Genomic DNA, 27,942 nt, shown 5'->3' with positions numbered 1-27,942 from the left:
TTTAAAGTAAACAAGTGGCTTTGGACTTCAAGAGTCAGGGCAGACGATAATGTTAGAACTTACTAGCAGAAAGTGAAAGAAAATATTCACACTCATTAAAACACACGTGAGTATTAATTATAAATTTGTCCTTATAATGTTTAGTTTCGTACTTTCCATTAAAAATCTGCCATTCATATGTGACGTGTTCAAATACAGGTTTTTTTTTGTACGAACCCCGCCCACTTAGCTAACTTTCCCTTCCTTTTTTAATTATGCATCGGCAACTTTATCGTTTTACAAATATGTACTCTAAATAATTCCATGTTCGAACTTTATAATGAAACCATCTGACCTAATTCTGAAAGTGCAAGGCAGTTTGTGTAGGATTTATACTTTTGGTAACAGTTTCATATGTATGGGTGGTAAAATTTTCGTTTCCCCAAAACGTCTTTTTTCAATTTTATAGGAGAAATTACTTACCGAAATGCGTTTATTTATACTTTAGGAAGGTCTTGGAATTTTGTTTTTCCCTCGTTGAATTTTTTTTGGCGGTAAATCATGTAATTTTCGACATTAATTTCATTCCGATGCACGAAAGCTGTTCCCTTGCTGTCCGTCTACTACGTGAACCAAATATTTGCGAGCGTTTCATGACGTAACAACCGGTCAGTGTTTCCAAATACGCGGTTTTGTAACTGTGTAACAGTTATAGAACGTAAATAAACCTGCGTTACTGTTCATCATTTGTCATAACGAACTTGCGACACCATGACGTGCAAAGGATGCGTGGTGAAATTCGATGAGGTTCAAAATCCAGTACAATTTGTAACTCAACATGGAATTTTAAGGAGGGATTTGACAATTCCGAGAATTTCTTCATTTTGTTTGAAATTCGGTATACTCACCAATTTTGGCCCCGTAATCACGTATCTGCAGTTAAAATTTGGCGCTCACACGTGGAAATAGCAAAATAATCTCAATTAAGTTCGTATTTCCACACCCTCGATTTCCGAATTTCCCGCCGGTTCCGGGCTCCGCCCCTGGGGTAATCGACTTACCGCCCCCAACCGCTATCGTGGCCCCGCCTGTTTCTATAGACTCCCTGTTAAGGGCATGTTAGAAATTGGCCGGATTCACCTGCACCCAAATAAGCGCCAGCAGTTAAAATTTGGCGCTCACACGTGGAAATAGCAAAATAATCTCAATTAAGTTCGTATTTCCACACCCTCGATTTCCGAATTTCCCGCCGGTTCCGGGCTCCGCCCCTGGGGTAATCGACTTACCGCCCCCAACCGCTATCGTGGCCCCGCCTGTTTCTATAGACTCCCTGTTAAGGGCATGTTAGAAATTGGCTGGATTCACCTGCCCCCAAATCAACGCCAAATTTATACGTGAGCGCCAAATTTTAAGTGCAGATTCGTGATTACGAGGCCCAAATTAGTAACTATCCCAAATTTTAAACAAATCGGATAAATACCCTGCATTTTAACAAGAGATTCATGATTAGGAGGCCAAAATTAGTTAATATACCGAAAATTAACAAAATTGGAGCCTTTCTCTATATTGTCAATTCGCTCCGAGTAGGTGGGAAAAAAATCCAAAGTTCGTCAGACTTTTTCTTTGACATCAAATGAGAGTACGAGACGTGTATTACCTATTTCACAATCAGTTGCTTTGATTTATTTCAATCACTTATCGCACAACACTCTTGCTACCTTATTTTTAGGCTAAAGGTCTATGTTGTTATCAATATCATTAAAATTTCAGTAACCACCAAACGTCTCTAATTCCCTTATTTTCGTATTTTTCACATTCATACTTAAGTATTCTGCATGCATACTAGAACCTAGATATTTTGCTATGAAGAAGGTCGCAACACTGCATAACCACTGATCATGGACTACGCTAGTCAAGATTTCTCCGCCATATCGCGTGTAACGCAAGCAAAAGCGAACAAAATAAAAATACTCGATATTTCGAAAATTGAGACTATTTGCCTGCAAAAAACGAAACGCGAAATAGAAGAATCCTTACGAATGCAGAATATGTGAGTATCAATGTGAAAAATACGAAAATAAGGGAATTAGAGACGTTTGGTGGTTACCGAAATTTTAATGTATGGGTTTAGTTCCGATTATTTAATTGCAAACAGCTTAATTCCCATTTATAGCAAATAGAAAATCAACATGTATTTTTTAGATTGTTGCATAAGTTGTGTATTTACTATCTTTCTCTAATAATTTTACCTATTTATAAGAACTATCAATATTTCTTGGGCTGCGTCCGGAAATCCTAGACCCTCGATTTCTACCACATTTCAAATCTTTTCTTCCAAATTAAGTTTTTTCTAAGAAAGGGTGTTCTTAACTAGCGCGGAAGGAAATTTTTAGAGATCTACGTGCTACGAAACTTACATTTTTGTAATATGAAAATTCCTTACCTACTTAACGTGATTACGGTTTTTCAGGGCTTCCATCATGGATTCCTGTCACAGGCACACGTCTACACATTTTCTTTTTCTTCTTATGAATGAATTGTGGATTGTGAATTTGTGAATGTTTACTTTTTTGGTACCTTCCTAATGTCTGAGTGAATTGTTGAAAAATAATGTTGCGCAGGTTCTAACATGCCTTTAAAGGGTAAATAATAACAATAATAGTAAATAAGTAAGAAAGACGAAAGAAAAACGTATGGACAATTTGAAATCAAATAAGAACTGTAAAGATAGAATTAGTGAGTATATGTATACACATAAAACTACATGAAACTAAATTTTAATTACAATTTTAAGTATGTATGTGTGTGTGTTTGTATATATATATATATATATATATATATATATATATATATATATATATAGAGAGAGAGAGAGAGAGAGAGAGAGAGAGAGAGAGAAGCACACACACATGAACATGTGAATGCATATTTGTTAATGTTTGATGGTTTCCTGGAGGGCATTGTGGCAATAGATGAGATCATGCTCACTCCTTGCTGTCGTGTTTACCTACTCTTTCGCATATAACGGCTAAGCAAGCAACCGTCAAAAACTGTATCATGGATCGCTGAGCTTCCTTTGTGGCACCTGACACTGATGACATGACTCACCTCACTGAATGACTGACTGGCACCTTGGAGGCACATTACATGTACACAATCTCCCTTCCCTGCCAGTGCTACCACCTAGTGACGTGGTCTGGAACTCGCCTCGCAGACATGTGGCGTACCCCAGCCTTGCCTACATATCCCGTAAGTTTCATTGCTCTGTCACTTTATTTTGCTTTTTCACGGCATTAATCCAGTTATTTATTGACCGTAACAAATACAATTTTGGAGTACTTCATATTTCTTCTACAAAATTTTGAAAAAGTCATTAAACATTCGGAACGGTTACCACAGTTGGTGCTGATAGCAATTTTCAATATTTTTAAGTTAGGACTACTAAGTTTGATGGTGTAATCTTTTGCACATGCTCTTTAGCTATAAGGGGGCGTAAGTGCTCCAAGAGTTCAAATATCTCTGTTATTTGTGTTTTCTGTGCACTGGGACCAATTTTAGCTGACATAAAACACCGAAAAATAGCCATAAAAAGAAATCAACATAATTCTAGAGGGGTACAGTGGGCCAATGGCCTTCATAACATTTCTATCAGTATGAAACTTAAAATCTAGTACGGTACTAGTTTACTATCCTTCGGACAGATTTCTTCATTTCTACAGAAGAAACTACTTACCGTAATAAGTTCCTGTAGTATTGTCTAACATCGGGAAAGTGTTTTTTGTGAAATTCAGGTAAGTTTTCCGTATCCTGGAAACGGATTTCTTCAAATTTAAAAGTTTGGGGCTCAATTGGGGGCAGGTGACTCCGGCCAATTTCTAACATGCCTTTAACAGGGAGTCTATTGAAAAAGCCGGGGAGGCGGGGCCGCGTTAGCGGTTGGGGGCGGTAGGTCAATTACCCCAGGGGCGGAGCCCGGAATCGGTGGGAAATTTGAGTCAAAAATTTCAAACGAAAATAATTTTTTTGTTTAAATTTCGTACCGATTCCTGATGGATAGTCCTAAAAACCATTCACGGAATGTTCCTTGAAGCAGATAGGTAAGTACGAATGTCAAAAATCGACGAAACACCGAAGTTATAGGCGTCCGAAGGATAGTAAACAATTACCGTAAAGAAATTACGGTACCACTTCGATCTCGTGAAAACACCTATAACTCATTTATTTTGTCCTTTTTAACATTCCTACTTATGTATTCTGCATTGCGGAACATTCTTTATGGTGGAATTATGCTTTTTCCCCAAAAACCATTCATGGCAAGGTTAGGTTGGGTTCCGTTAGTTTAGGCAAACATAGTTAAAAAATCATTATTCTAGAAACAAATATGAATTCGAGCTAAAAGAGATTACACGAAAGAAAATACATTGATGAACTTCGATAATGCTATAGAAACTGATTTCGGTAAGTAGTTTCTTTTGTAAAAATGAAGAAATCCGTTTTCACTAGATCAAAGTGTTACCGAAATTACTTGTGGTCAAGAATTTTTGCTAACTGATTGAGTGGTTTAGTTTATTTTACTTCACTTCCCTGCCTCTTTCGCTAATCGCAAGGATGAGTATGAATGGTGGTAACATAAGATGGATGAAGGAACAATTACAAATATATAGGTACAACGACCTCATCGCCCAGTGACTTGTTCACTGCAGTTAGTCAACCAACAGAGTGAAATGGTCAACATTTTGCTTTGTTGGGATTTACAGAGCTGTCCTGTCATGGCTCTATGAGCATCCCACAATCAGCAGAAGTGGGGAATGGTTGGTGGACTACAATGTGATCCTCCCAGCTAGATCCGAGCTGACCAACGACAGGTGCGGTTCTCCATTAATATTGTGGGTTAGGCATAGAGCTGACAACTCTGCACTGTAAAAAGACATGTCAAGAAACAGCAATATAAGGCCATGGATGTTCCCAAGGTAAAATATTCTGGAGGTAAAATAGTCCCCCATTCGGATCTCCGGGTGGGGACTACTTTGGGAGGTCCCTGGACTAAGGATAAGATCTATATTAGGAATAAGGATATTAAATTAGGCACCTGGAATGTTCTGAGCCTTTACCGGCCTGGGCCATTTCAGTGTACAGTTAATGAGATAGTTAAGTATAAATTAGATGTAGTAGCTGTCCAGGAAGTTAGGTGGCCAGGAGAAGGGAATTGTAAAAGTAAAAATTATACTTTTTTCTATGGTGGTACGGAAAATCATAATTTTGGAATAGGCTTTCTCATAAATAATAGAATTATCTCGGTTCTTAAAACAGTAGAATTTATTAATGATAGGATATCATATGCAGTTTTACAGGGTAGGTGGTGTAAAATTATTTTAATAAACATATATGCTCCAAAGGAAGATAAAGATGATAATACTAAAGATGATTTTTATACAGAGTTGGAACAGGTCTTTGATAAATTTTCTCAGTATGATATGAAAATTCTGTTAGGTGATTGTAATGCACAGATTGGCAAAGAAGAGACATTTAAACCCACGATTGGTAAAGAAAGTCTTCATGACTTAAGTAATTATAATGGTATAAGATTGATTACTTTTGCAACCTCAAAGAATTTAATTGTGAAAAGTACCACTTTTAAACATAAAGATATCCATAAATATACCTGGTCTTCTCCAGATGGTAAAACTCATAATCAGATAGATCATATTCTCATTGATAAGAAAAGGCTTACTAGTACAATTGATGTTCGTTCACATAGAGGTGCTGTCCGTGCCAGTGACCATTATTTAGTAATTGCTAAATTAAGAGAAAAACTCGCAGTGATAAATCATAAACAAGAAAATCTAAAAGTTCTAAAATTTATTACAGGAAAATTAGCTGATGAAAGAATTAAGAAAGATTACCAAATTAAACTGTCAAATAGATTTGGTGTTTTGCAGGATTTAAATGATGATGAAAAGATAAATGAAACAGACGTAAATAAGAATTGGGAGCACATACGTAATGCAATAGAATCAGCATCAGTATAAGGATTGCATGGCCCCAGCGTTCGGTTCTCCAACAAAGGGGACGAGAACACGGCCGTGCACACAAGCCACCACCAGTATGCAGGCGAAACTTCGCAGCATGGCCATGCAAGAGAATCCACCGACCCAAAGACAGATGGCAAATCATCTAACTATGTCTTTGGAAACTGCTAACTGCACCTTGCACCTGCTTACTGGTGGTGGTTTGTGTGCACGGCTGTGTTCTCGTCCCCTTTGTTGGAGAACCGAACGCTGGGGGCATGCAATCCTTATACTTGCCGATCACATCCTTGAATAAAGTCAAACGTACGTCACAATCCTTGCTCTTACACTACTTCCAGATCATTGACACACTGAACTTTGCATCATAAAGGGCTACAACATGACCTTCCCAAAAGCAACTCAGTTTTGGCAGCATTTTTGGCCCAGACAGAAAATGCAAATGCTTGGAAAAATTATACAACGTACTCCTCCCAAAAGTGGCTCAGTTTGGGCGGGATTTTCGGCCCAGTGAGAAAACACAACCACTCTTTTACAGCTCACACACTACACTGACAAACATGCCCGACCAAGGTTGGGTGAGTTAATTCTGAGTGCAGGGGGAAGGAATCAAATTTGGTCACATATACGCTGAACAGCCTCTGTACAAGTCATTATTCCCCTTGCTCACTTCACTCTCACAACAGTGAAAGCCGGCCCCTGTTGTGGAGTGGTTAGCATATCACGCTACAACGCAAGGGGTCCTGGGTTCTAATCTCAGCCTGGGCATGGTTATTTCTGAGTGTCCATCCCTCAATTTCATCATATCAACACTCTTCTCTATCTTCGCAAATTAGCCAAAAGTGACACAAAAAGCGAAGTAATAAAAAAAATCAAAGATAGAAGAACAATAAAAGATAAATGGATGAAAAGAAAAACAAGATTAAATATAACAAAGAAACAACAACGCAACAGGAGTAAATCGAGGAACCAACGAAAACTCAGAACACTGGGATAGAAACATTTTTTTGCCCTCGGAACAAGTTGTCTTTGCCATTCTACCCTCACATTCCCTTTCCCCTCGGTGGACACACCGTGCAGAACAAGAAACAGATGTGAAGCTCGTGTGTCCAGTGTTGCCAACCTCCCAATCAGGAAAATTGTGCTGATTAAACTCTAAAATTTTCCTAAATGCAACTAAATTGTGCTCGGATGACTTAGGTCTTAAGTTAATTTTATGCATCTATTTTGGGGGCAGTTGTGATGTGAACATGCGTAGTTTATGTGTTAAACAATATTGGTAATTTCCACCCATTAAATTAATTACAATGATTTAACTAATAAAATTGGTTCAATCGCTTGAAAAAGTTTGAGAAAATTCGACGACTACAAAAGGCGGCGGCTTGTTTTATCTGTGACCTCAACTTTCTAGCAATTTTCTTCAATAAAATGTTCCTCGTGAACTAAGTAAGGGAAGATAAAGAAAAATGAAAAGAAGACGGTGGACCAGATGTGGCTGGATTGGCATGCTACCTTTTGTTTGAAACAAATAAGATCTGTGATTTTTTTTAAATTTATTTTTTCAAAATATATTCCTCTGAATTCAATTTATCTGTCTCTCAGGATGCTAGGTGCCAACCAAGTTCAAATTGTACTACGTTTAGCACAATTATGCTAGGGTTGGCATCACTGTGTGATGTCGGACTCACTGTGTCCATTTCGGGCGAACGTGACCCTGAAATTATGCTTTCCTGCATGAATCACATAGAATGTTATGGGACCAGCTAAGGCCCTCAGAGAAGTGGCTCGACATGTGACAATAGAACCTCTGGTAGGGATGGAAATTTGTGGAAATTATCATAAGGCCTAGATTTTCAGTTTTCTTGTATTAAAGCATCATTTAATGAAATTATAAGTAATAAAGATTATCCATAAAAGCCAAATATATTAGGGTAGGCCTGGCCTCCCTAATCACCACTGGTTGTTTGCTCACGTGCATATTCTTGCAGATGGAAGTGCTTTAATTTTATTAAATATTGTTTTGTGTAGCCTAATCACAAGCATTTCCCTAATATGTTTATGATTGCTCACGGTAATAAGCAAGGTTTAAATAGATGAAACATTTGCCTGTACCCTTCAATTTTTAGAAATAAATTTTTGGAAAGCTCTCCTTGAAATTCGGGAATTATACTTGAGTTTTATCATGGCCTTAGAGTAGCCACGCTGTTTTACTTGCCCTTTACAACTGATAGAAGGCCTGGGTTGGTTTGGATACATTTAAAATATGTTTTTGCACTAGAGGTACGTAAAAAGCTAGTCGTTCACTAAAAAAACTTGCACAATAAACCTATTCACAGGTAAATAAGCAAAAAAAGTTAAAAATCTAAAAAACCTGCATGAATCACTATACAACTTGCAGGTTCGGTCATTCCTACCCAACTGTGCATCCTAATCCACATGAAGGTCAGTTTTCCACGGATGTTTCTTGTATTTTGTAGTCATATGGTCTATGGTACTGCCGTGAGCTTTTACGTTGAATAGGCAATGACCTTGGCGTTTACCGGGGAGAAATATAGGGCCCTCTCCCTTCTTGGTTGAAAGACTGACCCTGATTTTTGGCAGTCTTGTGAAGAGTACATAAAAATGTCACGCTTCACCACTGTTACTAAACCAAGTTGACACTTTTGAAAATCAGGCACGTTTTGAGAAGGCTGTTGTTTAAAAAAATGTGTAACTCACTTTACTGCATGTAATTTTAGTTTATGTTGCTATTTTCTGTTAGTGCATTTCAATTTAAATGGCTAATGCTGTTAAATAAAAAAGCGTGAACACATAATGCTAATAGCACCAAACCTGATTTGTTTAATCGATTCATGTAAGTATATAAGAGCGGGACAAAATAATAATTCTGCATAAAAACACAGTAAATAATGTGGAAACCTATTAAGTAGAAACATGAAATAAAATCCATGCGTATCGTGATGATACCAAAATTATACAGTCGAAATCAGAACTAAGTGCTTTATTTCTTGGCCTAAGAGAAAAAAAGATTCTATATGTACAATGAGAAGCCTTTCACGGTTGTAGATGGAATTAATAGATGCATATTTTTGTTTTTCAGGTTTAAAAATGAGTGAAGCTGATGTCATTTTACAGAGCTACCTGATACCTTTACTAACATCATTTGGGGCTCTCATCTTTTTTGGGAAATTTCTTGGCATTTTTAAATCTAGGTAAGGCATCATATGACTTTCCTTGTTTGTATGTGGTACCTTCATGAACCCAGAAGGATGTAAGGATATGTGCTGGGTAAAAGTTACCCACAAACAAAATTTCTTCTTAAGTCTGGATTATATTTGTTGTAATGCACGTAAATAATAATACATTGATTGATTAATTTTATTTAGTTTGAACATTTATTATGTATGCTGTTGATAAAGATGAGAAAAAGAGAGACAGTAAGACAAGCAGTACCTGCCATAACATTAAGGATGCATGCTGGGTAATTATTACCCAGAAGCAGAATTATTTCATAAGTGCAAATTATAATTGTTTTAAAGCATTTAAATAACAAAACCTTTATTGATTAATGAAATTTTATTAATTTTGAACATTTTGAAATACCAAACTGAAATATGTGAGCGTGTGTCTGAGTGTAATCTTTAATCAAACTAAAAATAAATGTCTGATGAAGGAACTTGTATTCTCCTGAAACGTCTCAATGAAAACCGGTGTTTTTATGCTTGTAAGAACCATAGACTACAAGAGAAATAATGAGTCTAATTTACTCAGTCATTCTTTCTATGGCCATAAGAGCAGAAATAACACAGTCTTACAGCTGGTTTATGGTCATGGCATTTGGAAGAGTTGGCAGGATAGGTACTGAGAAGGGTGGCCTCAGACACTCATTGGAAATGAACACAAAATATATATTTGAAAATTGCCTGGGTAATTTTTACCCATTCGTGTAGAGCAACCACAAACAAAAGAACCTTTAACGAAAAGTCTCCATGCAGCTTTCCCTTCTTCCATTCAGCTCGGTCCATAAGGAAGCATGCTGCACTCTGCCCCTTTCCTCCACGTAAGAGTATGGTACACAGGAGTCGCGGGTCTGCGCAGGTTTTTTTTGTGGTTCCACTATACATCCTTATGGGTTAACAGTGGGCCAATAATTTAATCATGTATGCAAAATCCCCCTTTTAAATATGCTTTTGGTGTAAGAAAGAGATATTGTTGATGCATAAAAAGTTTGCCTTTGAGAAAAGAAAAATCACATTTTATTTTAATGGAATCACTTGCTACAGTTATGCTGAAAACAAGGTATCGTTTATGAGTGGAGTTTTTATTCCAGGTATCTCTGTAGGGTTTAGTCTTAGCAATGCTTACCGAAAAGGTACATTTGGTATTCAGTTAATTTTTCTGTTTTTGAAAAGGTCTGGTTTACATTAGAACATATTTTAATCAGAAGGCTCAGTTGTACTCAACATGGCTAGGATTTTTTTTTTTGACAGTGACACAATTATATCTCTCATTTTTACATTTGCAGGGTTTACACATACACATGGACAAAATATCAAAATTTATATGATGAGGCTACTGATGGGTTGAAGGAAGTGCTGTTAACTCCATTGCACGATATTGTTTCATATGACTGGGAGTTGAGGAATAAAGGACTTATTCGCATTTTGGAATTTGGTCTGAGGAATGGTGAGTGCATCGAAGTGTTAATATTTTTGCACTTCATAATTTAAACAAAGGCAAGGGTGTCCACAGCTAATGATACATTGTATTTATGAGCCACTGTGGACCTGTCGGTGGTGCATTAAACTGCCATCCGAGAGAACCAAGTTTGATTCCAGGGTGGAATTTTTCTGACAGTGTCCATATTCATGTGCGGATCCATGGGGAGAGTGCTAGGGGTGATTACCCTCCTCCCCCCCAACTACCACACTTTTGGTTATATTATTATGTCTAATACTTTTGAAGACTCTAACCAAGTGTGACAGGCTCGAGAACATATTGTCTAAAGCTTGATTAAAATCCAATTTATGCTCATGATAGGCTGGTCGGAATTGGACCTACAGTTTAAATTGGAACCAAACCACTGTGCAATATGCCCAAAAAGGAAATCGAACCTGAGACCCCATGAGAGAATAGGTGTTTTTTCATTTTCCATGGCACAACAACATGCAATAATAACCATCTTTTCCAGTCCTGTACCCCATTTTTTAGTCAGCTTGATTCTTGTTTACAATACTATATATTCCTGATATAAAATAGTGCAAGTGTAGCTTAGAATCGATTCTTGGTTTCTCGGTGAGGTACCTAATATAAATTCACCCCTCCCAACTGTAACATCTGGATCCGCCACTGTCCGTACTTGAAGCAACTCTGGGGCTTACTCAGCCACTAATCAGTTTTTACCTTGGAGCAACACTGGAGCTTGAGTGCGGTGTTCACATCACCTCCACTGTGTGCTTTCATGACATGCTACAGTGCACACATAACAGGTTTGCCTTTACATTTTTCATTGTTTTGTATATATTGTTCCGTTTTCCTCCAGGCCATGACCACAAGCGTTGATAGATGCCTGTTCTTAAACTAGTTTAATTGAAGCCAACATCAACTTTCGGTGTAGTGCTAGTGCAATGTATTTTTATAGCATGCAAGGAAACAAATGGGCTGAGTCTAAAATATTCATGGAAACTTTCTTCCTTTAAATCATTTAAAGTTTACATAGAAAAATCCCTCTCCTTTCCCTAAAGAGTGGCTTCTCCTCACCAAACTGTGAATCACACATATGCAGCAAATTTTCTCATCTTCAGCTTCCGTGCAATGAAAAAGAAAACTTTGAATGGACAGATAGTAAGTTTTATACACTTTTCATGGACTGAGACTAGGAAGTGTACAATACAGCTAAATGTAAAATCAAGGTTAGAAATCTTTTACAGGAAAACACCCTAGCAGTGGTGAATTGAAACGGTCACAGTCTAACCCAGTGCTGTATGCGGTAGCAGCTTCTGCCTATTCGCACATTCACACATGTACACCCAAATAAATCTGTAATGCAAATCATTATTATTATACTTCATTGAACTCTGTCTCCTTCAAAACATCAAGTGTTTCTGAGCCGCTTCATCAAGAGAGGTGATGGAGAAGCGAGCGATCAGTGATATTAACACGTGTAGACCGAGGGGCGCTCGCACAATTTGACTTTCTTGCCCTGTGATGCTGTTGCTGCAGTTGCATAGAGAATGCTGATTGGGTCTTCTAGCTTGGGGCCCGTGGCTGGGGATTTTTCATCATAAGGAAACCCCATGAACACAGCAGTCTGAGTGCTAGCAAATGTAGTGTTACAAGCCCATTCCATTTGAGACGGTGTGACGGAGTTGAAGGAACCCATGCATCATTGCAAATTGAGGGATTTTTTTTTTTAGAAAAGGGAAATTTCGATTGTATATTGTCCCTCTCATCCTGTTCCGAGCAAGAAAAAAGGGTAATGGGAGGTGGGCGAATGAAAGCGAAACTGGTGATTTAAACATGTCTGGTATTGCCTTTGCTTAGTGCATCTTGGCCAAAATAAACAGTCCCTGTGGCGCAGTAGCCAAATTATCAACCCGCGCAGAGGGAGTGTACATCAATCAGTCAGCTGTTTTGCATTGTTACTGCATTGCAAAATTGTTTAACGCTGTCAAAAGGTCGTTCCTTTTTCAGTGCAATGTGTTTGATTTCATGATTAATAGGGAAACTGTACATAGCGAAAGCAGAGACTTAATATTTAACCTTGTTGAATTTTTGGAGGAGAGTTAGCTACAAAGCCTGTAGCAACTAAAGTAATTAATATATGGATACGGCAGAAGGGAAGGAAAAATTCTGAAGTACGAAGCAGGGAGTGGGGACTGAGTGAGTACTGTAATTTTCTTTAATATTTATTATTCTCTTGATTTTGCTTGGTTTGCTTGGTTCGATCAGTATGTCATTAGAAATAAACAACAGATAGATAGATTACAACTGATTTCCTCCATGTGGTATTGGATCGGCTTCTTTGGTGTACGGCAATGTTATTATTCTCCTTGTTCATTAATATCAGCAGAGCGGGGGAGGAAGTTTTTACAAAATATCTTGCAAATCGACAATAGTATTGATATTGTAGATCGGTATTTCTATGTTTTGAGTGATTTTATCAGGTTATCGAATGCTGAATTACATATTGCACAATAACATCGCTCTTCTCGTGATTGGCTGGAAAATGTCCGAAATATTTGAAATTTGTAAAAAATCCATGTTAAAATAAGTTTCATGAAATATAACCTTGTCCGAGCCTCATTTTCAGTGAAAGTTGATCAAAACTTGGGTTGCCAATACATTTAGCATCATTATGTATGCAAAAATGGGTGCGAGTATTTGACAGGGATGGTACTACACTTCTTCTGGACGCGAGACTGAAGTGCACACCTATAGAGCCAGACCACGAGCTGCCACTGGCTGTATGAATGGAATTGGTTAATATTAATATACATATTAATATCCCTCCTTCCACATGCACATTATATAAGTTTAAAAGATTTGTTTGAAGTTCAGATTATACATAGGTTAGTCCCTCGAGGCTTGAGTATCCAAACAATTGAACTGCAGTGTGTAGGGTAACCAGATCGCTAGAAGGGAAATGTAGGACACAAATAAGGATTACACTTTACTAGAACATTTTAGCAAATAATGTAAAATTGACACATTTTCAGTTTAAAAAATTATGATTTTTCATTAATTTATTAAATACAAAATTCGCAAGCTTGTAATCATTACTAAATAATACACTTCTAATAAGAAGACGTAAGTGAGTTACTAAATTATTTCTATGAAACTTACTTCTAAATATTCAATTAATTTCAGTGGCCTCTGCCACCGTCCATTTGGCAACTAGTTGCTTGCTTCACAAGTAAGTTTCGCGGAAATAATTTAGTAACTCACTTACGTCTTTTTATTATCAACTCCGTTTTTTATTCCCCCTAACATGAATACACTTCTCATAAACGTGTTTTCAGTCTTACTTCTTAGTTTTTTTTAAAATTTGAATTTGAATTTAAAACTTTGGGTGCGTCAGCATATTTTGCACCCGTCACATTATACATAGTCTAGCCCTGTATCATAACTAAAATAGCATAATTGGAGTGTCGTGTTATTAAAATATTAAAATATTGTGACTTTCGTTAAAAGCTGAGGCTGTAAAGGGGCACTCAGCACACACAAGGACAACACACACAAAATTAAACTGGCCATAATGCCAGTCGCCAGAGCCTCATTCGTCTGCAAAATACAGTCCAGGGTATACTATGTGGAAGTGAGGTTGACAATTGGGTGTACTATGTGGAAGGTCACCCCTTACAGCCCTTGTACTTCTTAGTGTAGTCAGGTTTCCTCAAAATTTCAGGTTGTAAAAATATATAAACTCCCAGTACCAAATCTTTTATAGACTCAAGGAGAAATTTACTTCTCTCATCAGTCCATTGTGCTGACATCAATGAAAATACTCTCTCAACAGTTGCATTATGACCTGCAATAGCAAACAAATGTTCAGGAATAACTTGAAGTAATGTGAAACATAATATGCTTGACATAATTTGAAATAGTTCCAGAAGTTTCATTGGGATGGTTTTTAGTTCATTAACTTTGTTCTGTATACACCCTGATTTACAATCAAAATATTGAATTACAATGGGACATCCCTTCAAAGATCCAGGATTGCTTCCATCGGTATAAACCCCAAAGCAAGAAATCGCTCAGATATTGAAAAGTGACATCAACAGAATGTGTCCCCAAGAGATTGTTGATTGTCTTTATTACAATGTCTGAACCAGTAAAATTTCACTACTCTTTCCTGTGTTTTCTCTTTGTTCAAATGAAACATGTATTTCCGTAATTCAAGTTATGTGATGCTAAAAATGTAGGACATGTATGTTTTTTTTTTTCAAATGCCTCCTAGATGCCAGACATAAGGCTAGAATGTAGGACATGTCTGGATAAAAAAGGATATCTAGTAGCCCTATCAGTGTCTCCTACCAGGAATTGATCAAGATACATGGGTTATTTTCCTCCACACAGATGCCAAACTAATTTCTTGGAATATAATGTAAGGTGTCACTTCCTGAATTTTCAAGGTACATGATTTAAGTAGGAATTTTTCCAATAGGAATTTTTCCAATAGGAATTTTTCCAACAATGTCCCTGAATAAAGTGGCTCTGATGATCATTCCCGTTCTAATCAATGGAAGGGTAGAGAGCATGGTGTTGGTCACTATAACTGAGATCGAGAATGCAGGGGGCTCGGTTTTGGCACTCCCATTTGTGCTCATGGACCAGTGCAATGTGCAGGGGATATCTTTACCTTTTATAATGTAATATGTAATATTGTAATGTAATATAAGGGCACATCACCTAAAATATGCTATTGAATATTTCAGAAGCATGAGGAACACAAAAAATAAAATATGGTTACGTTACCAAGATAAAGTTACATATATAGTGTAACCAGTGTAGTTTCTTAATGTATATTTCAAGAATACATTCATAACTAAACTAATTGATACTAGTAACTCACAGCAGTGTTGCATACTTTAGAAGCTAATGGATGTCTAAATTAGAGCTGAGTCGATACTGATGCCGATGTATCGGTATCTTCCAATTCCAGTGGTATCGGTATTGGAAAGTATCGGTTGGAATTCATCTACCGATACCAGCTGATACTTTTCCAGCATTTTGATCTTTCACAGTGTCTGCAAAAATGCTGCACGACACTTTCGCAGAATTTAGTTTTCCTGCAAAATTCTAACTTTATATTTATTTTGCACCAATTTTGCATAAATTCTGTTACAAAGTTAATAATGAACTACAGGCACAGTGGGCAAGCTATTGTATTAATATTTGGATGTTACAAAGGTACAGGTCTTGCCAACACACAGCACCAATCGCTGTTCAAAATGGCCACCTCTGGCCTTCACACAGGCCCGAAGTCTCTGAGGCCAGTCATCGATTGAAGCATGCACGGTCTCAAGGGGAAAGTCCGCCACTGCCTTCACAAGACAACGCTTAAGACTCACAAGATTTGGATGCCTCTTCCTACAGACCATGCCCTCCAAAACGGACCACAACCTGTAGACCAATGGGCTGAGGTCGGGGCTGTTGGAGGGCCAATCAGCCAGAGCAATGAAATCAGGCACATTCCTCTGAGCCACTCCTGTCTGGTCTTTGCCTTGTGGGCTGGTGCTAAGTCCTGCTGGAAGCCCCATGGCTCATTGTTGAACATGGTGCAGGTCAACGATTTCACAAGTGGTTCCAATGCTGTCGCTTGGTACACTTAAGCAGATGTTTTCACACCATGTTCACAGAATTGGAGGTCAGTTGTGCCATCGTACAAAACCCCCACCAAACCATCACTGAGGCGGGATGATGGCCTCTGAGAATCCGTGGCATGTTTTCACGAGCTTCCTGGGATGTCGAGGCATAAACACTGTTGTTTTGACGATTGTAAGACTTTTCAATCATGAAGATTTATTCGTCCGTGGATCCTCCTGTGGCCATTTGTGTACGTAACGCTGAAGGAGTATTTTTGTTTTCTGCATCCTCTGGACCTTAAGCTGTAGAGTGAGGAAGTGACCAGTACTTTGCCGATAAGTGCGGAGTCCTAGGTCACTTCGGAGCACATGCAACATCGACATTTTCGAAATGTTCACTGCTTGTTTTCTGGCAGAATTTCATCGAATCCGCACCGCCACTGCTTTCACGAGCTTCTGGCTCCTCTGAGGTGTACCTTTCCTGGGGCGGTCCTCAATTGTCCCTGTGTCACAGTATCTGTTGATGGTCCAATGCACGAACATCCTGCTGATATTCAGCTTTTTCAGAGTGTTGAAAATGTCCGATGGTGATTTGCCAACTTTGTGCAGTGTGATTACTGCCACACAGTTCTCGTATACACCATACTCCATTCAACTAACAGTGAAATTCACCTTTCAGCTACCACAGCCAAACACACAATGATACTGGTTGTTGTTTGATCCAACATTGCAGGGTTACCTTGCCAACCAGTGTTGCCATCCCTGTCTAAACTTTGTAACAGAATTAATGATATGATTAGGTATTACATGATATCTATTTTAATATTCTGATGTAATTCTTGCATATTCTGAAGCAAATTTCTTGGTAAATTGATGCATATAATTGGCAAAGGATATTTACACACTAATATTGGTCAATATTTTTGAACATATTTTAATTATTGCAATTTTCAAGTATCTGTATCGATCGGAATTTGTAAGAGTATCGGTTCAGCACTAGTGTAAATGTTGTCACCAAATATAACCCAACCAAAGCATGGTAGAAATTGCACATTTTTTATGCATCAGAGATCATAGTACATGCAGTAACATCAGTGATCAGAACGCTACATTTTAAAAGTAGCTTCGCTACAGCTACCGCTACTTGTCCAAAAATGTAGCTTCGCTACGGCTACAACTACATTTACTAAAAAGTAGCTCGCTACACTACTCATGTGCGCTACTCACTACTTCGCTACTTTTGCGCTACTTCTGCATAAGAAAAAAACTTGAAACAAGCACATGGATATTCAAAAGAAGCCCCTAGTATGATAGTTGTACTTACTGGAAAATATGTTTGTAGATCGTTATACGAGCGTAATTCGTTAGATGTTTGCTCTAACTTTGCGGGTAGCTGGGGGTGCTTCTTTGGTATAGCTAAATGAGCGACAGGTGGAGATATGCTTTATGTAAGTTTCCTGTTGGGAATGCTTCCCTGAAGGCACAGTGGAAACGTTGTCACCTTGTAATCAAAGGGCCCCAGGTTAGATACCTGGCGGAGGCGCTAGTGGTTCAGATCCAGTCTGGATTAGCTTGTCTCTGTGCATAAAGTGGACTAAAAACGAAAACTAGGAAGCACACCTAGTTGGGAGGATGGATTCTCCTGCTCCTCCATTCCCCACACTGCTCATCATCATCATTCACCATTCTTCCTTATTCTCACAATTAGCCAAAAGTGGCAGAAAGCGACTCTAGATAAGATAATTACAAAATAAACCATTCATTTTCAAAATGTAGCGCCGCTACAGATACCGTTACAAATTTTGTAGCTAGCTACAGTAGCGCGCTACTTCCGACCACTGAGTAACATAATATAGATACATTGCTGCTGGCAAACTTAATTAGAGAATATTAAAGGGTAACATCTAATCCACTTACCTTGGGCACTCATTTCATGTTGCTGTTGTTTGCTAGTGTTTTCTGTTGCTGCTAGAATCTTTAAATTTTAATACATGTAACATTCAGAAACATGTGGTAAAGAAAGGCAGAGCAAGCACCACTTGCAGTGTTTTCTTAAAACAATTTTGGTATCTTAAGTTCATGTTTTCCAATGTCTTTATACACCTCAGAATGCAATTTATTTACTATAAGCTATTTACATGTGCAGGCTTTTCAGTTCCCCTACTTCCAGTCATATTGGCTGCAAACATAAATTGGCTACACCCTCCATATCACTTGGCTACGTGGGGGTGCTGACCGTGTTAGAAGGAAGAGACTTATTCAGTTCATGCATGGGTGAAAGCAAGCGATTTTAGGCCCACATTTGTCCTTGGCAAGGGTGTAGGAAGAACTCATCTGCACTGGCCACGAGTATTGCTAACTTCCAGAATTTCCTGTGCACCTTTGGCACCACCTAACTCGGTGTGTGAAACTTTACAGTAATCAACAAATTAGTTTATGAACTTAATCAATGATCACTGGTCACATGCTATTTATAAGAAATTAGCTGATTACTTGGCGTTGTCTGGTATTTATTTATCCCAATCTTCTATTAGACAGGAAAATAATGAATTCTAACTATAGTGTAAAATGAACTTGGAGTTGAATGGCATTGGGAGTGTAGTACAGCCATTGTCAGCCTCACTTTCACATAGTACATCCTGGACTGCATTTTGCAGACAAACAAGGCTCTAGCGACTGGCACTACTATGGCCAGTATAATTTTGTGTGTTGAGTGCCCCTTTACAACCTCAGCTTATAACAAAAGTCACAATATTTTAATATTTTATTACACAACACTGCAATTATGCTATTTTAGTTATGGTAAGGGGCTGGACCCCGTTAATGTGGCGGGTGCAAAATAGCCTAAGTGCTGATGCATCCAAAATTTTAAATTCAAATTCATCTTAGCGACCCCGAAAACCATGGATTCCACACTAATATCGGTCGTTTTACATTTCCCCCCTTCCCACTCCCACCCCTAAGGGTGCTAGGGGTGTCTTGGGAGTTGAACAGCATTGGGTGTGTCACTATTCGGCAAAGAAGAAACCACCGGTCAGCACAGAGAAGTGAACAGGCGGGCATCTTTTTAACGTTTTATTTGTATATAGGTTTTTAGATTGAGAAGTTTTCACAGTGATGGTTTTAAACAAACAAGGGAATATGGGGTAGTAAAGGTTTTAGAAAATTTTTCCAAATTCTGCCTTCACCTAAACTGTACCATTTCCTTTTTTCCTGACGTTTGAGATGATTTGACGTGGCTATGACAGATTTCTGGTAGGCTAGAAAAAGAACCTGAAAAAGGGAACAGTTGTTCCCGAAACGTCGTTTGAAATAATAGATACTCACTATACGTAAGTACAAAAGTTGTATTTTTGATTAATTTATTGAGAATACGAATTAATCTCTATAAAAGTGAGTAAGTCGCACACATCATAAATTATGAATTCACTATTCATCTTGGCAACCCCGAAAACTAAGGATTTCACACTAATATTGATTGTTTTACATGTCCCCCCTTCCCACCGCCACTCCTAGGGGTGTCTTACCCCCACAGTATTTCTTTCCAGATTGCAAGTGACATGTGTACCAAGTTTGGTTGAAATCGCTCCAGACATTCGAGAGTTATGCATACATACATACATACATACATACATACATACATACATACATTCATTTTTATATATAAGAAATGAAGTCACCAGCCAACACTGGACGTTGTGTTTTTGTTATCTGGTGTAAAAGTAGTGTTTCATATACTGAAAATGACCACTGTGGTTGACAAATGAGACAAGTCATCGATTTGCAGTGGTGCAGGAAATGACATGATTAGGAATCTTCTTACAAAAGAAGTTCAAGAATTTATACCGAAAAGTTGAAGGTGGTGAACCATGAGAGACTGTGTCCTGAACCATGCAACGCTTAACCAATCCAAGATGTTTTCATTAGGTATCATTACAACAATATTATGTGGTGGTCATTTGTTGCTGAATTTTTTTAAGTCCCCTTTATGCACAGAAAAGCTAATTGGGACTAAGATGCAGTTTAAAGTGGGGTCAGAGCCACTATACGACTTGAACCTGGTGCACCTTGATTATTATTATATGAATATGAGGTAGCAATATTATTAATAAATTATTTTGTTGGAACATGTAAGTAAACACTATACAGGCTACAGTGACTTGAGTAATTTCCATAATGCAGTACAAAGACATGAACGTTTCCAAAATCACACACGTGCATGCAGTGACGTTACTTAAAGGGGGTTGGTGGGTTCATAAGCTTTTGGCACAGTATTCCTAAAAAAAATAAAACGCCAAGAGCAGGAAAATATGGCAAAATGAGGATTGACTTCTACCTAGGTAAATAAAAAGTATACATAACCTCCATTCTTTCAAAATTTCTGGGCACACCACTACAAAGAAAAGCTGCAGAAATCCATTTGTTGATTTAAAATGAGAACGTTATGCTCATAGGATGTTTATTACTTTCAGGGCTAAAAAGAATGTAATTTATTTTACAGTTGCCGCCAAATATCAAGCAAATCATTATTTTATTAATTTATGCCATTTTGAAATTTATGTTGAGAGGTTGTTTATCTTCTTTAAAAATCATGCAGCGAAGGTTTGTTTCTACAATATATGTGCACTTAGCACACATTTATGAATATTCATAATGAAACGAGAATGAACTGTCAGGATCAATTTTAAAAAAGGAGGAAAAAGTTGCAGGAAAAATCAAGCCTGATACATCACCGTTATACACATTGATTGCAAATGGGGGGGGGGGGTGTATATCACTGATTTATGCACACCTACCCACCCGTAACACCCCTCCAAATTTTCTCAATACCCTTATAAAATTTTCCACACATGCCTAATTTATAGTCAGTCTGGCTCAACATTTACTCTTGCACCCCTCAAATTTGGACTTGTACCCCCTCCCTTAAATGGATAATTATTCGATAAGCTCTTGGCATGTGCTACATTAAAATTTGCTTTATTTTACTTCATCTTTTGTGCCACTTTTGGCTAATTTGCGAAGATGAGGATTAGTGATGATGTGATAAAATTTATGAATGGACACTCACAAACATCCATGCCCAGGCCAGGATTCGATGTGCTAACCACTCCACCACGGGGGCTGGCGTGCTACATTTGAAAATGTTATAATTAGCCCAAAATGAAAAATTGACGCATCCATCACTTGCCTATCGCAAAAAGTCACTGCATGCTCCTGGTGACATTAGTAATTACCAACAATTTAAATATAACAACAACTATGATATGAAGAAAAAATTTATGAATTAATTGGTTTTGTTTCATAATATTTATAGCCGGTCCTCATGGTGTAGTGGTTAGCACATCGCGCTACGATGCCAGGGGTCTTGGGCTTGAATCCCGATATGGGCATGGATGTTTGTGAGTGTCTATTCATCAATTTCATCATGTCATCACTCATCCCCATAGCCAAAAGTGGCACAAAAAGCAAAGTAAAATAAATCAAATCAACCAACCAATCAGTGAATGACATCAGAGTAATAATCTCATGCTCATTTGACAAGCAATAATGCGCACCTAATTTTTCAATGTTTTCAGTAAAATCTAAACAAATTATATTCTCTTTCCATAGGATCAAACTTGATATATTACCCAAAGAATTGTCACCTTGTGGGTGTACTTAGCAAAGGCATTTCCAGGAAGAATTTTGCAAAAAGTGCTGAGCAGCGTTCTCATGTAGATCTGAAGCAGTTTCACTTCCATTCTGCAGAAGACATTGAAGACATTCCAGCCAACAGTATGGATGCTGTTGTGATAACCACAGCTTTATGTTCAGTTCCTGATGTTGACTCTGTACTCCAAGAAATAGCAAGAGTGCTAGCACCTGTAAGTAACATTTTATGTTCTCATTCTAACTTCCTTACTAAAGTCTGTTTCTGCGACCTCGAGAATTTTTTGTCCCTCGTTGCACATATACTTGTGTTACAACATGAAATGTTGACGAGATACAGTGCCTGACTTACATTGTTTTAATTAGTGCATGGCGACCCTAACTAATGTCTACATTCTACATATCGGCTCGTCATGGTTTTTCATGTGATTCATTTTTGTTCATGAAAAAATTTAAATAGTATATTAAGTAATATCTCTAGTGTATGTATGTCCTGCAACCAATCACTCAAATAGTTAGTGGCTCTGCACATAAGAAGTTTGTGAGCCCACGACCAGGGTGGATAAAATTAATGATTTTTATTTAAAAAATCATTTTTTCATGATTTTTTAATTTGAATCTGCTTTTTTTATTTAAATCGATTTTTGTTATTATTTAAAAAAAACATGCTTTAAATTGCTTGTATGGTTTTTGGCACCATACATATAGATATGTATTTCTTATAGAAAGACTTTTTCTATTACATGGCCGCCCTGTAAAATATTTGATGTGAAGGATCAGGGGTGAGGGAACACTCAACCCTCTCCCTCGAGCTATTGCTGACTTTCCCCACCCTTTATACTTTTATTTCCATCTTTATTCCCTTATCGTTTTTTTTCTAGCTGAATCTTCAGATTTTAGTCTTCAGTATAAATTACAGTAAAAAACATGCAAGAGATGGCTTAAAATCTAACTGAACAGTCTGGCATCTTTAATCACCCAAATAGACTTCAGCAGCATTTAGAACCATTGTCTCCATATGGAATCTTACAACCTGCCACTCCTGGAAGCAAATATACCTGTAAGGTGAAATGCTTTCTACGTGCCTATTGGTTACATTATCCCCTCTTCTACGTAGAATATCAATGGAAAATTGAAACTAGACATTTTCATTTATTTCAGTTCTTACATTTATGATTCACAAAAATTACGTAATAGTAATTTCACTTTACATTTCTTGATTTTAAGTAGTGGAGATAACAAATTTCATGAAGTTCGAACAGTATTGCCCCCAAGAATTTCAAACTTTGAAAATACATTCATTTTTATACATAATTTGAACATTTAAATGTCTGTATTCATAGCAAGCTGCATGTAAGGAACATGCTTTTGATGCCTGCAAGCAAGAATTTGATTTCCCTCGCACTTCACATTTTGAAATGGGGGGGGGTTAGGTTCTAATCTTGGGCAACACATCGATGTATCGTTGTTGACTTAGTGTTATCTACTTTATTCATTACTCGTTCTCAATATTGTAATTAACTCAAATATAAATTTGACAAGAATTAAATATAAAGAGTTTTTGACTTGAAGAGAATTTCCCTGGATGTAGACCAGGCTAAATAAATAGACTTCCGACATTTTGAGAGCTAGCACCATTCTTACCATCAGCACCTGAAAGCTTGAGAACATCCCCACAACAAACTTGGTCAATATCTCGAGAGAATCATTCAGCAGCGTAAAACTCAAGAAGTATTTTAGATAATGTTTTTCTTCTTACTGGATGTCCCCTAAAATTTCTCGGCAGTAATACTAGTTTAAATTTGGATATTAGTTCTCACTGGCATGTTCTTTCACCTGCTGTTGGCCCAGGAACCATTTAACCCCTTCCCTGTGAAATTTTGTGGCAAAATGATTTCCCGTTCTGTGTGGGGTTTTTTTCTGAGTTTGTGTAGTAATATTTTTAAGTAGCTACTGCTTCAGCACAATTCATTCGAGTATCATGATTCATACGTCTTTCTCTTCAGAATAGAACAGGCTTTCAAATGGTACCACGCACATGTGTACATCATGTATGAGGAAAGGGAAATCGGGGATAATTCGTCTGAAAAATCCCTTTTGGTAACTTTGGGGCCCTCTGGACTGGGCCTGGATATAGGTACCCGATTATAATCTACCTTGAAAAATACTATGGTTTATACGTAATGCGTCCGCCAAGTTTCATTGCAATATATTTAATAGGTATGAGGGATGAGGGAAAAAATATTTCGCAATCCTGTTTGACAATACTATTAGATACTAATCGGTGATAATTCGGGAAATTTCCCTCCGAAAAATCCCTTTTGGTAAATTTGGGGTCTCTGGACCGGCGCTGGATATAGGTACCCGATTATAATCTACCTTGAAAAATACTATGGTCTATACATAATGCGTCTGCCAAGTTTCATTGCAATATCTTCAAAAGGTATGAGGGATGAGGGAAAAAATATTTCGCAATCCTGTTTGACAATACTATTAGAAACTTTAAAACCAAAAATAAATCACCAACAGTTCAAATAACGCAACACCAAAAAAAAATGTACATAATGCAACTGACTAAAGCTGGCACACAAACGAACTCACGTTTGCACTTTGTCAGAATAACACAAAATTAGTTTACTTTCCTCTGAACTACTACTTCTTTGTGTGCACTGAAAATCGTGACTAAATAAAAGGTAGTTGTTTCTTCAATAGCAAAACATATATTTCATCAACAAAAAACATATTATTCCGTTCAACACAGGTTACTTCAGTCAGAGATGTTCGTGGGCGTAATATTATACTGAACACAGGAAAGGGGTTAATTACAAGGTGATAGCTATAGGACTCCCACAGGAAGATCAACAAGGACTGAAAAACTACTACTTACTTTTTCCAACAAGGTTTTGTCACCTGGACCCACAGCCAGTATAATCCTATGTGTTGTCCTTACATGTGCTCAGTGCCTCCTTTACAGTTTCAGCTTTTAGCAAAGATATGGAGATTTTAATAAATTTTTATGGGTTTTTCGTCTTTGTAGGGAGTTCATCTCTGATGAACGTGTTGAAGATATCAGAACCGTATATTTTATAAACCTGCAATATGTGGGCTTCTCAAAAGGTTGATTTCTACTTAGTTCTAACCACTGGTAATTTACTGTATTTAAATGATGATGTTTTTTTTTTAAGTCTTGAAAAATTAAGGACATTGATATATGAAGGAGCACCTGTTCTGCATTGTGACTTCTTGGCCTCAACAAAGCTGGTATTGCACCAATGTGTGAATGCATCACAGTTTAGCTAACAGTAAGAATGAATGCAATTAAATAAATCAACAGAGCATCAATTTGCTGGTTAATTTATTTATCACTGCTTGTTTGTGTCATTATATTACCTAGAGTGGAGGGGAGGATGGAAGCAGCATCTCTTGTCCACATATGTGTATGCATGTATACATACATACATACATGCATACGTGTGCACGCTGAATGTATGTATGTGTGCATTCATGCATACGGGAAAAGAGTTTGTAAAAATCGGTTGGTGAATTTAAGAACCCCCCCCCCCCCCAAATAAGTTCCGAAGTCCCTGAAACACTAGACTATGGATAATGTCCAAATAACTTTGCAAGCAAACGGTATAGAATTGTGAATGTTTGCAAATCCCATTGCCTTTATTTGCTTGCTTTTCGAAAGGCCATTCACTTCGTTTACACCTAACATGCTGTATGCACATGCTAACCAACAGAAGTACCTTTTCTTGTTTCGGTCCACAGTCTGTAGTTTCTGGGGAATGGGTGTTATGATGTAGACACAGAACAGAAACACTACATAGACAAATTACGATGTATTTTGATTACACTTGAAGGCAGAAGTATTAAAGTGGTGAGTTCCTTTTGATTGTTGGTTGCCTGGGAAAAAACTAACAAATGAAAAATTACCCTGCCATGGCTTGATGTATCTAGTGATGTTACACATACATTATCTTTCAACATCACTGAATTAAAACACATGGGTCGGTCTCCATGGCAGAGTGGTTAGCACATTGAAGGGTCCCGGGTTGGAATCCCGGCCTGGGTATGGGTGTATGTTAGTGTCAATTTATCAAATTCATCATATCATGACTCATACCCATCTTCGCAATTAGCCAAAAGTGGCAGAAAAGTGAAGTAAAATAAACCAAATCAATCAATCAATCAAACTAAAACACATTGGCAAGTTGGAATGTGGTATCCTTTGTTAGAAATATTTATCAGTTTCAGCATGCGTTGTTAAGTTGGTAGTTTTGTAATTTTACATCAAGCTAAACACATTTATAGAATATCATGACTAAAAGTACAGAAGAATCCATATTGAATTCATTCTCTTGATCAGTTCTGTAACAACACATGATTATGAAATTACATACACGATGATGGGTTTTAGATATATAATAGAGGTAATCACTATTATCTTGTATTCAAGGAGCCCCAAACTAATTAGGCGTAACTTGGTAGGGGCACTCGCCCACCTAACAAATTTTCAGAATTTACAAGAGTAATTTTTATGATTTCACAAATGTAACCGAAACTTAGCAAAGTAGTTTTGGGCACTATTTTTATGGGGTAGAAAACGTTTTGATTCTATCCCCCCCCCCCAAGTTATGCCCAAGTTCAATTCAGATTCCCAAAAGTTAGGTCCCATACTATAGATTTCTGGGGGTGGGTGCCAAAATCTCACTTTAAAAATTGTAGGCCCAGTCCCGATCGATTAGCTGTTCTGATCATAAAGTGGACTTGCCTTTTTCTCTCTGATACAAATTTAAATCGTCAATTTTCAGCAATTATTTCAAATATGTATTGTTCAAGCTTTTTTTTTAAGCTGAGTGACATAAATGAAGTATGGAGTGAGTCCATTTATCATTTAAAATTGTCGAGATAACCTCCCCCACAACCCCTCTCCGCTAGTGGCCTCAAACATATGTAAGCATTATCTCATGCTGTCTCTAGATAGTCAGTAGAATTTTTTTCCCCTCTAGAAATTTCTTAAATACGACACTGGATACAACATATACAAAGATGCAATATATTCCCCATAGTGGCACATCTCCTCAGGTCATGTTCAGACTAGTACCCCATTTTATATTAGGCACTGGTGTTTTGTAATCATGTGGTGGCCACCTTGGCTCTAATTGCATTCCTCACTGAATACATGCCATTGACAACAACAGCCTGCAGGATACTTTTTGTGGCAGGAACTGTGCCAGGATAAGACTATGATTGTGCACAAGTGCAAATGTAGTCTTGCAAGTTTTCACATAACTTTATCCCACACATTGGAAGAGTAGTTTATTTGTGTATTGAATGCTCCTTTTATGTGCTTTTATTGTGTCATATACAGGTGCTTTTATATGTTTTAATGTTATTGTTTCAGGGTGCCAAATGCTTTTTCCTTGAGCATGTTCATGACGACAAGTCTTCCATTTTCCAAGTTCTTCAGAGCACACTCACAGTTACTGGTATTTGGCCATACCTTAGGAACGGCTGCCATCTGAATAGGAACATAGAGGAACATTTGAAAGGAACAGGGTTCTCTAAGCTGGAAACAAAGAGGATAGACATAGATGCTAAAGGTAGTGTTTTTCTCGAGTTAATAAAACCTCATGTAATGGGCATTGCAACAAAATAAAACATTTTCAATTTATACCAATGTGATATTCAGAGATGAATATTGCAATGAATACACGATATTTTTTACAAATAGAAATTCGATGGCATATTTTTGAGATTACTTTTGTATATCCAATAATAAGTACATATTTCAAAGAAGGGAAATGCGATCATAAGTGGATGTGATTTAACTTTACCTGAAGTCTGAGAAGGGCTGTGATTATAGTTTTTGTATGTGGACATAATATAATTTTATAGAGAAATGTACTCTTCTTTACATAATAAAATGTTGGAAAATGAAGACCATAACAATTGTTTTCAATGCAAATGTTGATGCT

At 37.5% G+C, this 27,942-nt stretch overlaps 1 protein-coding gene across 1 annotated transcript; it reads left to right on the top strand.

Annotated features, from left to right (window-relative positions):
- LOC145990215 (thiol S-methyltransferase TMT1A-like) lies at window positions 1–27,937 on the top strand. Its single transcript, XM_083125888.1, has 5 exons — window positions 1–106; window positions 9,106–9,217; window positions 10,531–10,691; window positions 21,923–22,176; window positions 27,369–27,937. Exons 2-5 carry the CDS (start codon window positions 9,114–9,116, stop codon window positions 27,621–27,623), a joined length of 774 nt encoding a protein of 257 aa, XP_082982014.1. The 5' UTR covers window positions 1–106; window positions 9,106–9,113; the 3' UTR covers window positions 27,624–27,937.
- Window positions 27,938–27,942: the final 5 nt, after the last annotated feature.

The sequence above is a fragment of the Lepisma saccharinum genome, chromosome 7 (genome assembly GCF_977018435.1).
Source record: "Lepisma saccharinum chromosome 7, izLepSacc3.1, whole genome shotgun sequence".
Taxonomy (NCBI): domain Eukaryota; kingdom Metazoa; phylum Arthropoda; class Insecta; order Zygentoma; family Lepismatidae; genus Lepisma; species Lepisma saccharinum.
Note: the sequence above shows the minus strand (reverse complement) of the source record. Positions and strands in the feature narration are given on the sequence as shown.

What these genes read in the sequence shown, in the direction of transcription:
- LOC145990215 (XM_083125888.1), top strand. Translation starts at nt 9,114, where the DNA reads ATGAGTGAAGCTGATGTCATTTTACAGAGCTACCTGATACCTTTACTA. An exon ending in CTTGGCATTTTTAAATCTAG is followed by an intron (nt 9,218 to 10,530) that starts GTAAGGCATCAT and finishes TTACATTTGCAG; the next exon opens with GGTTTACACATACACATGGA. An exon ending in GGAATTTGGTCTGAGGAATG is followed by an intron (nt 10,692 to 21,922) that starts GTGAGTGCATCG and finishes CTCTTTCCATAG; the next exon opens with GATCAAACTTGATATATTAC.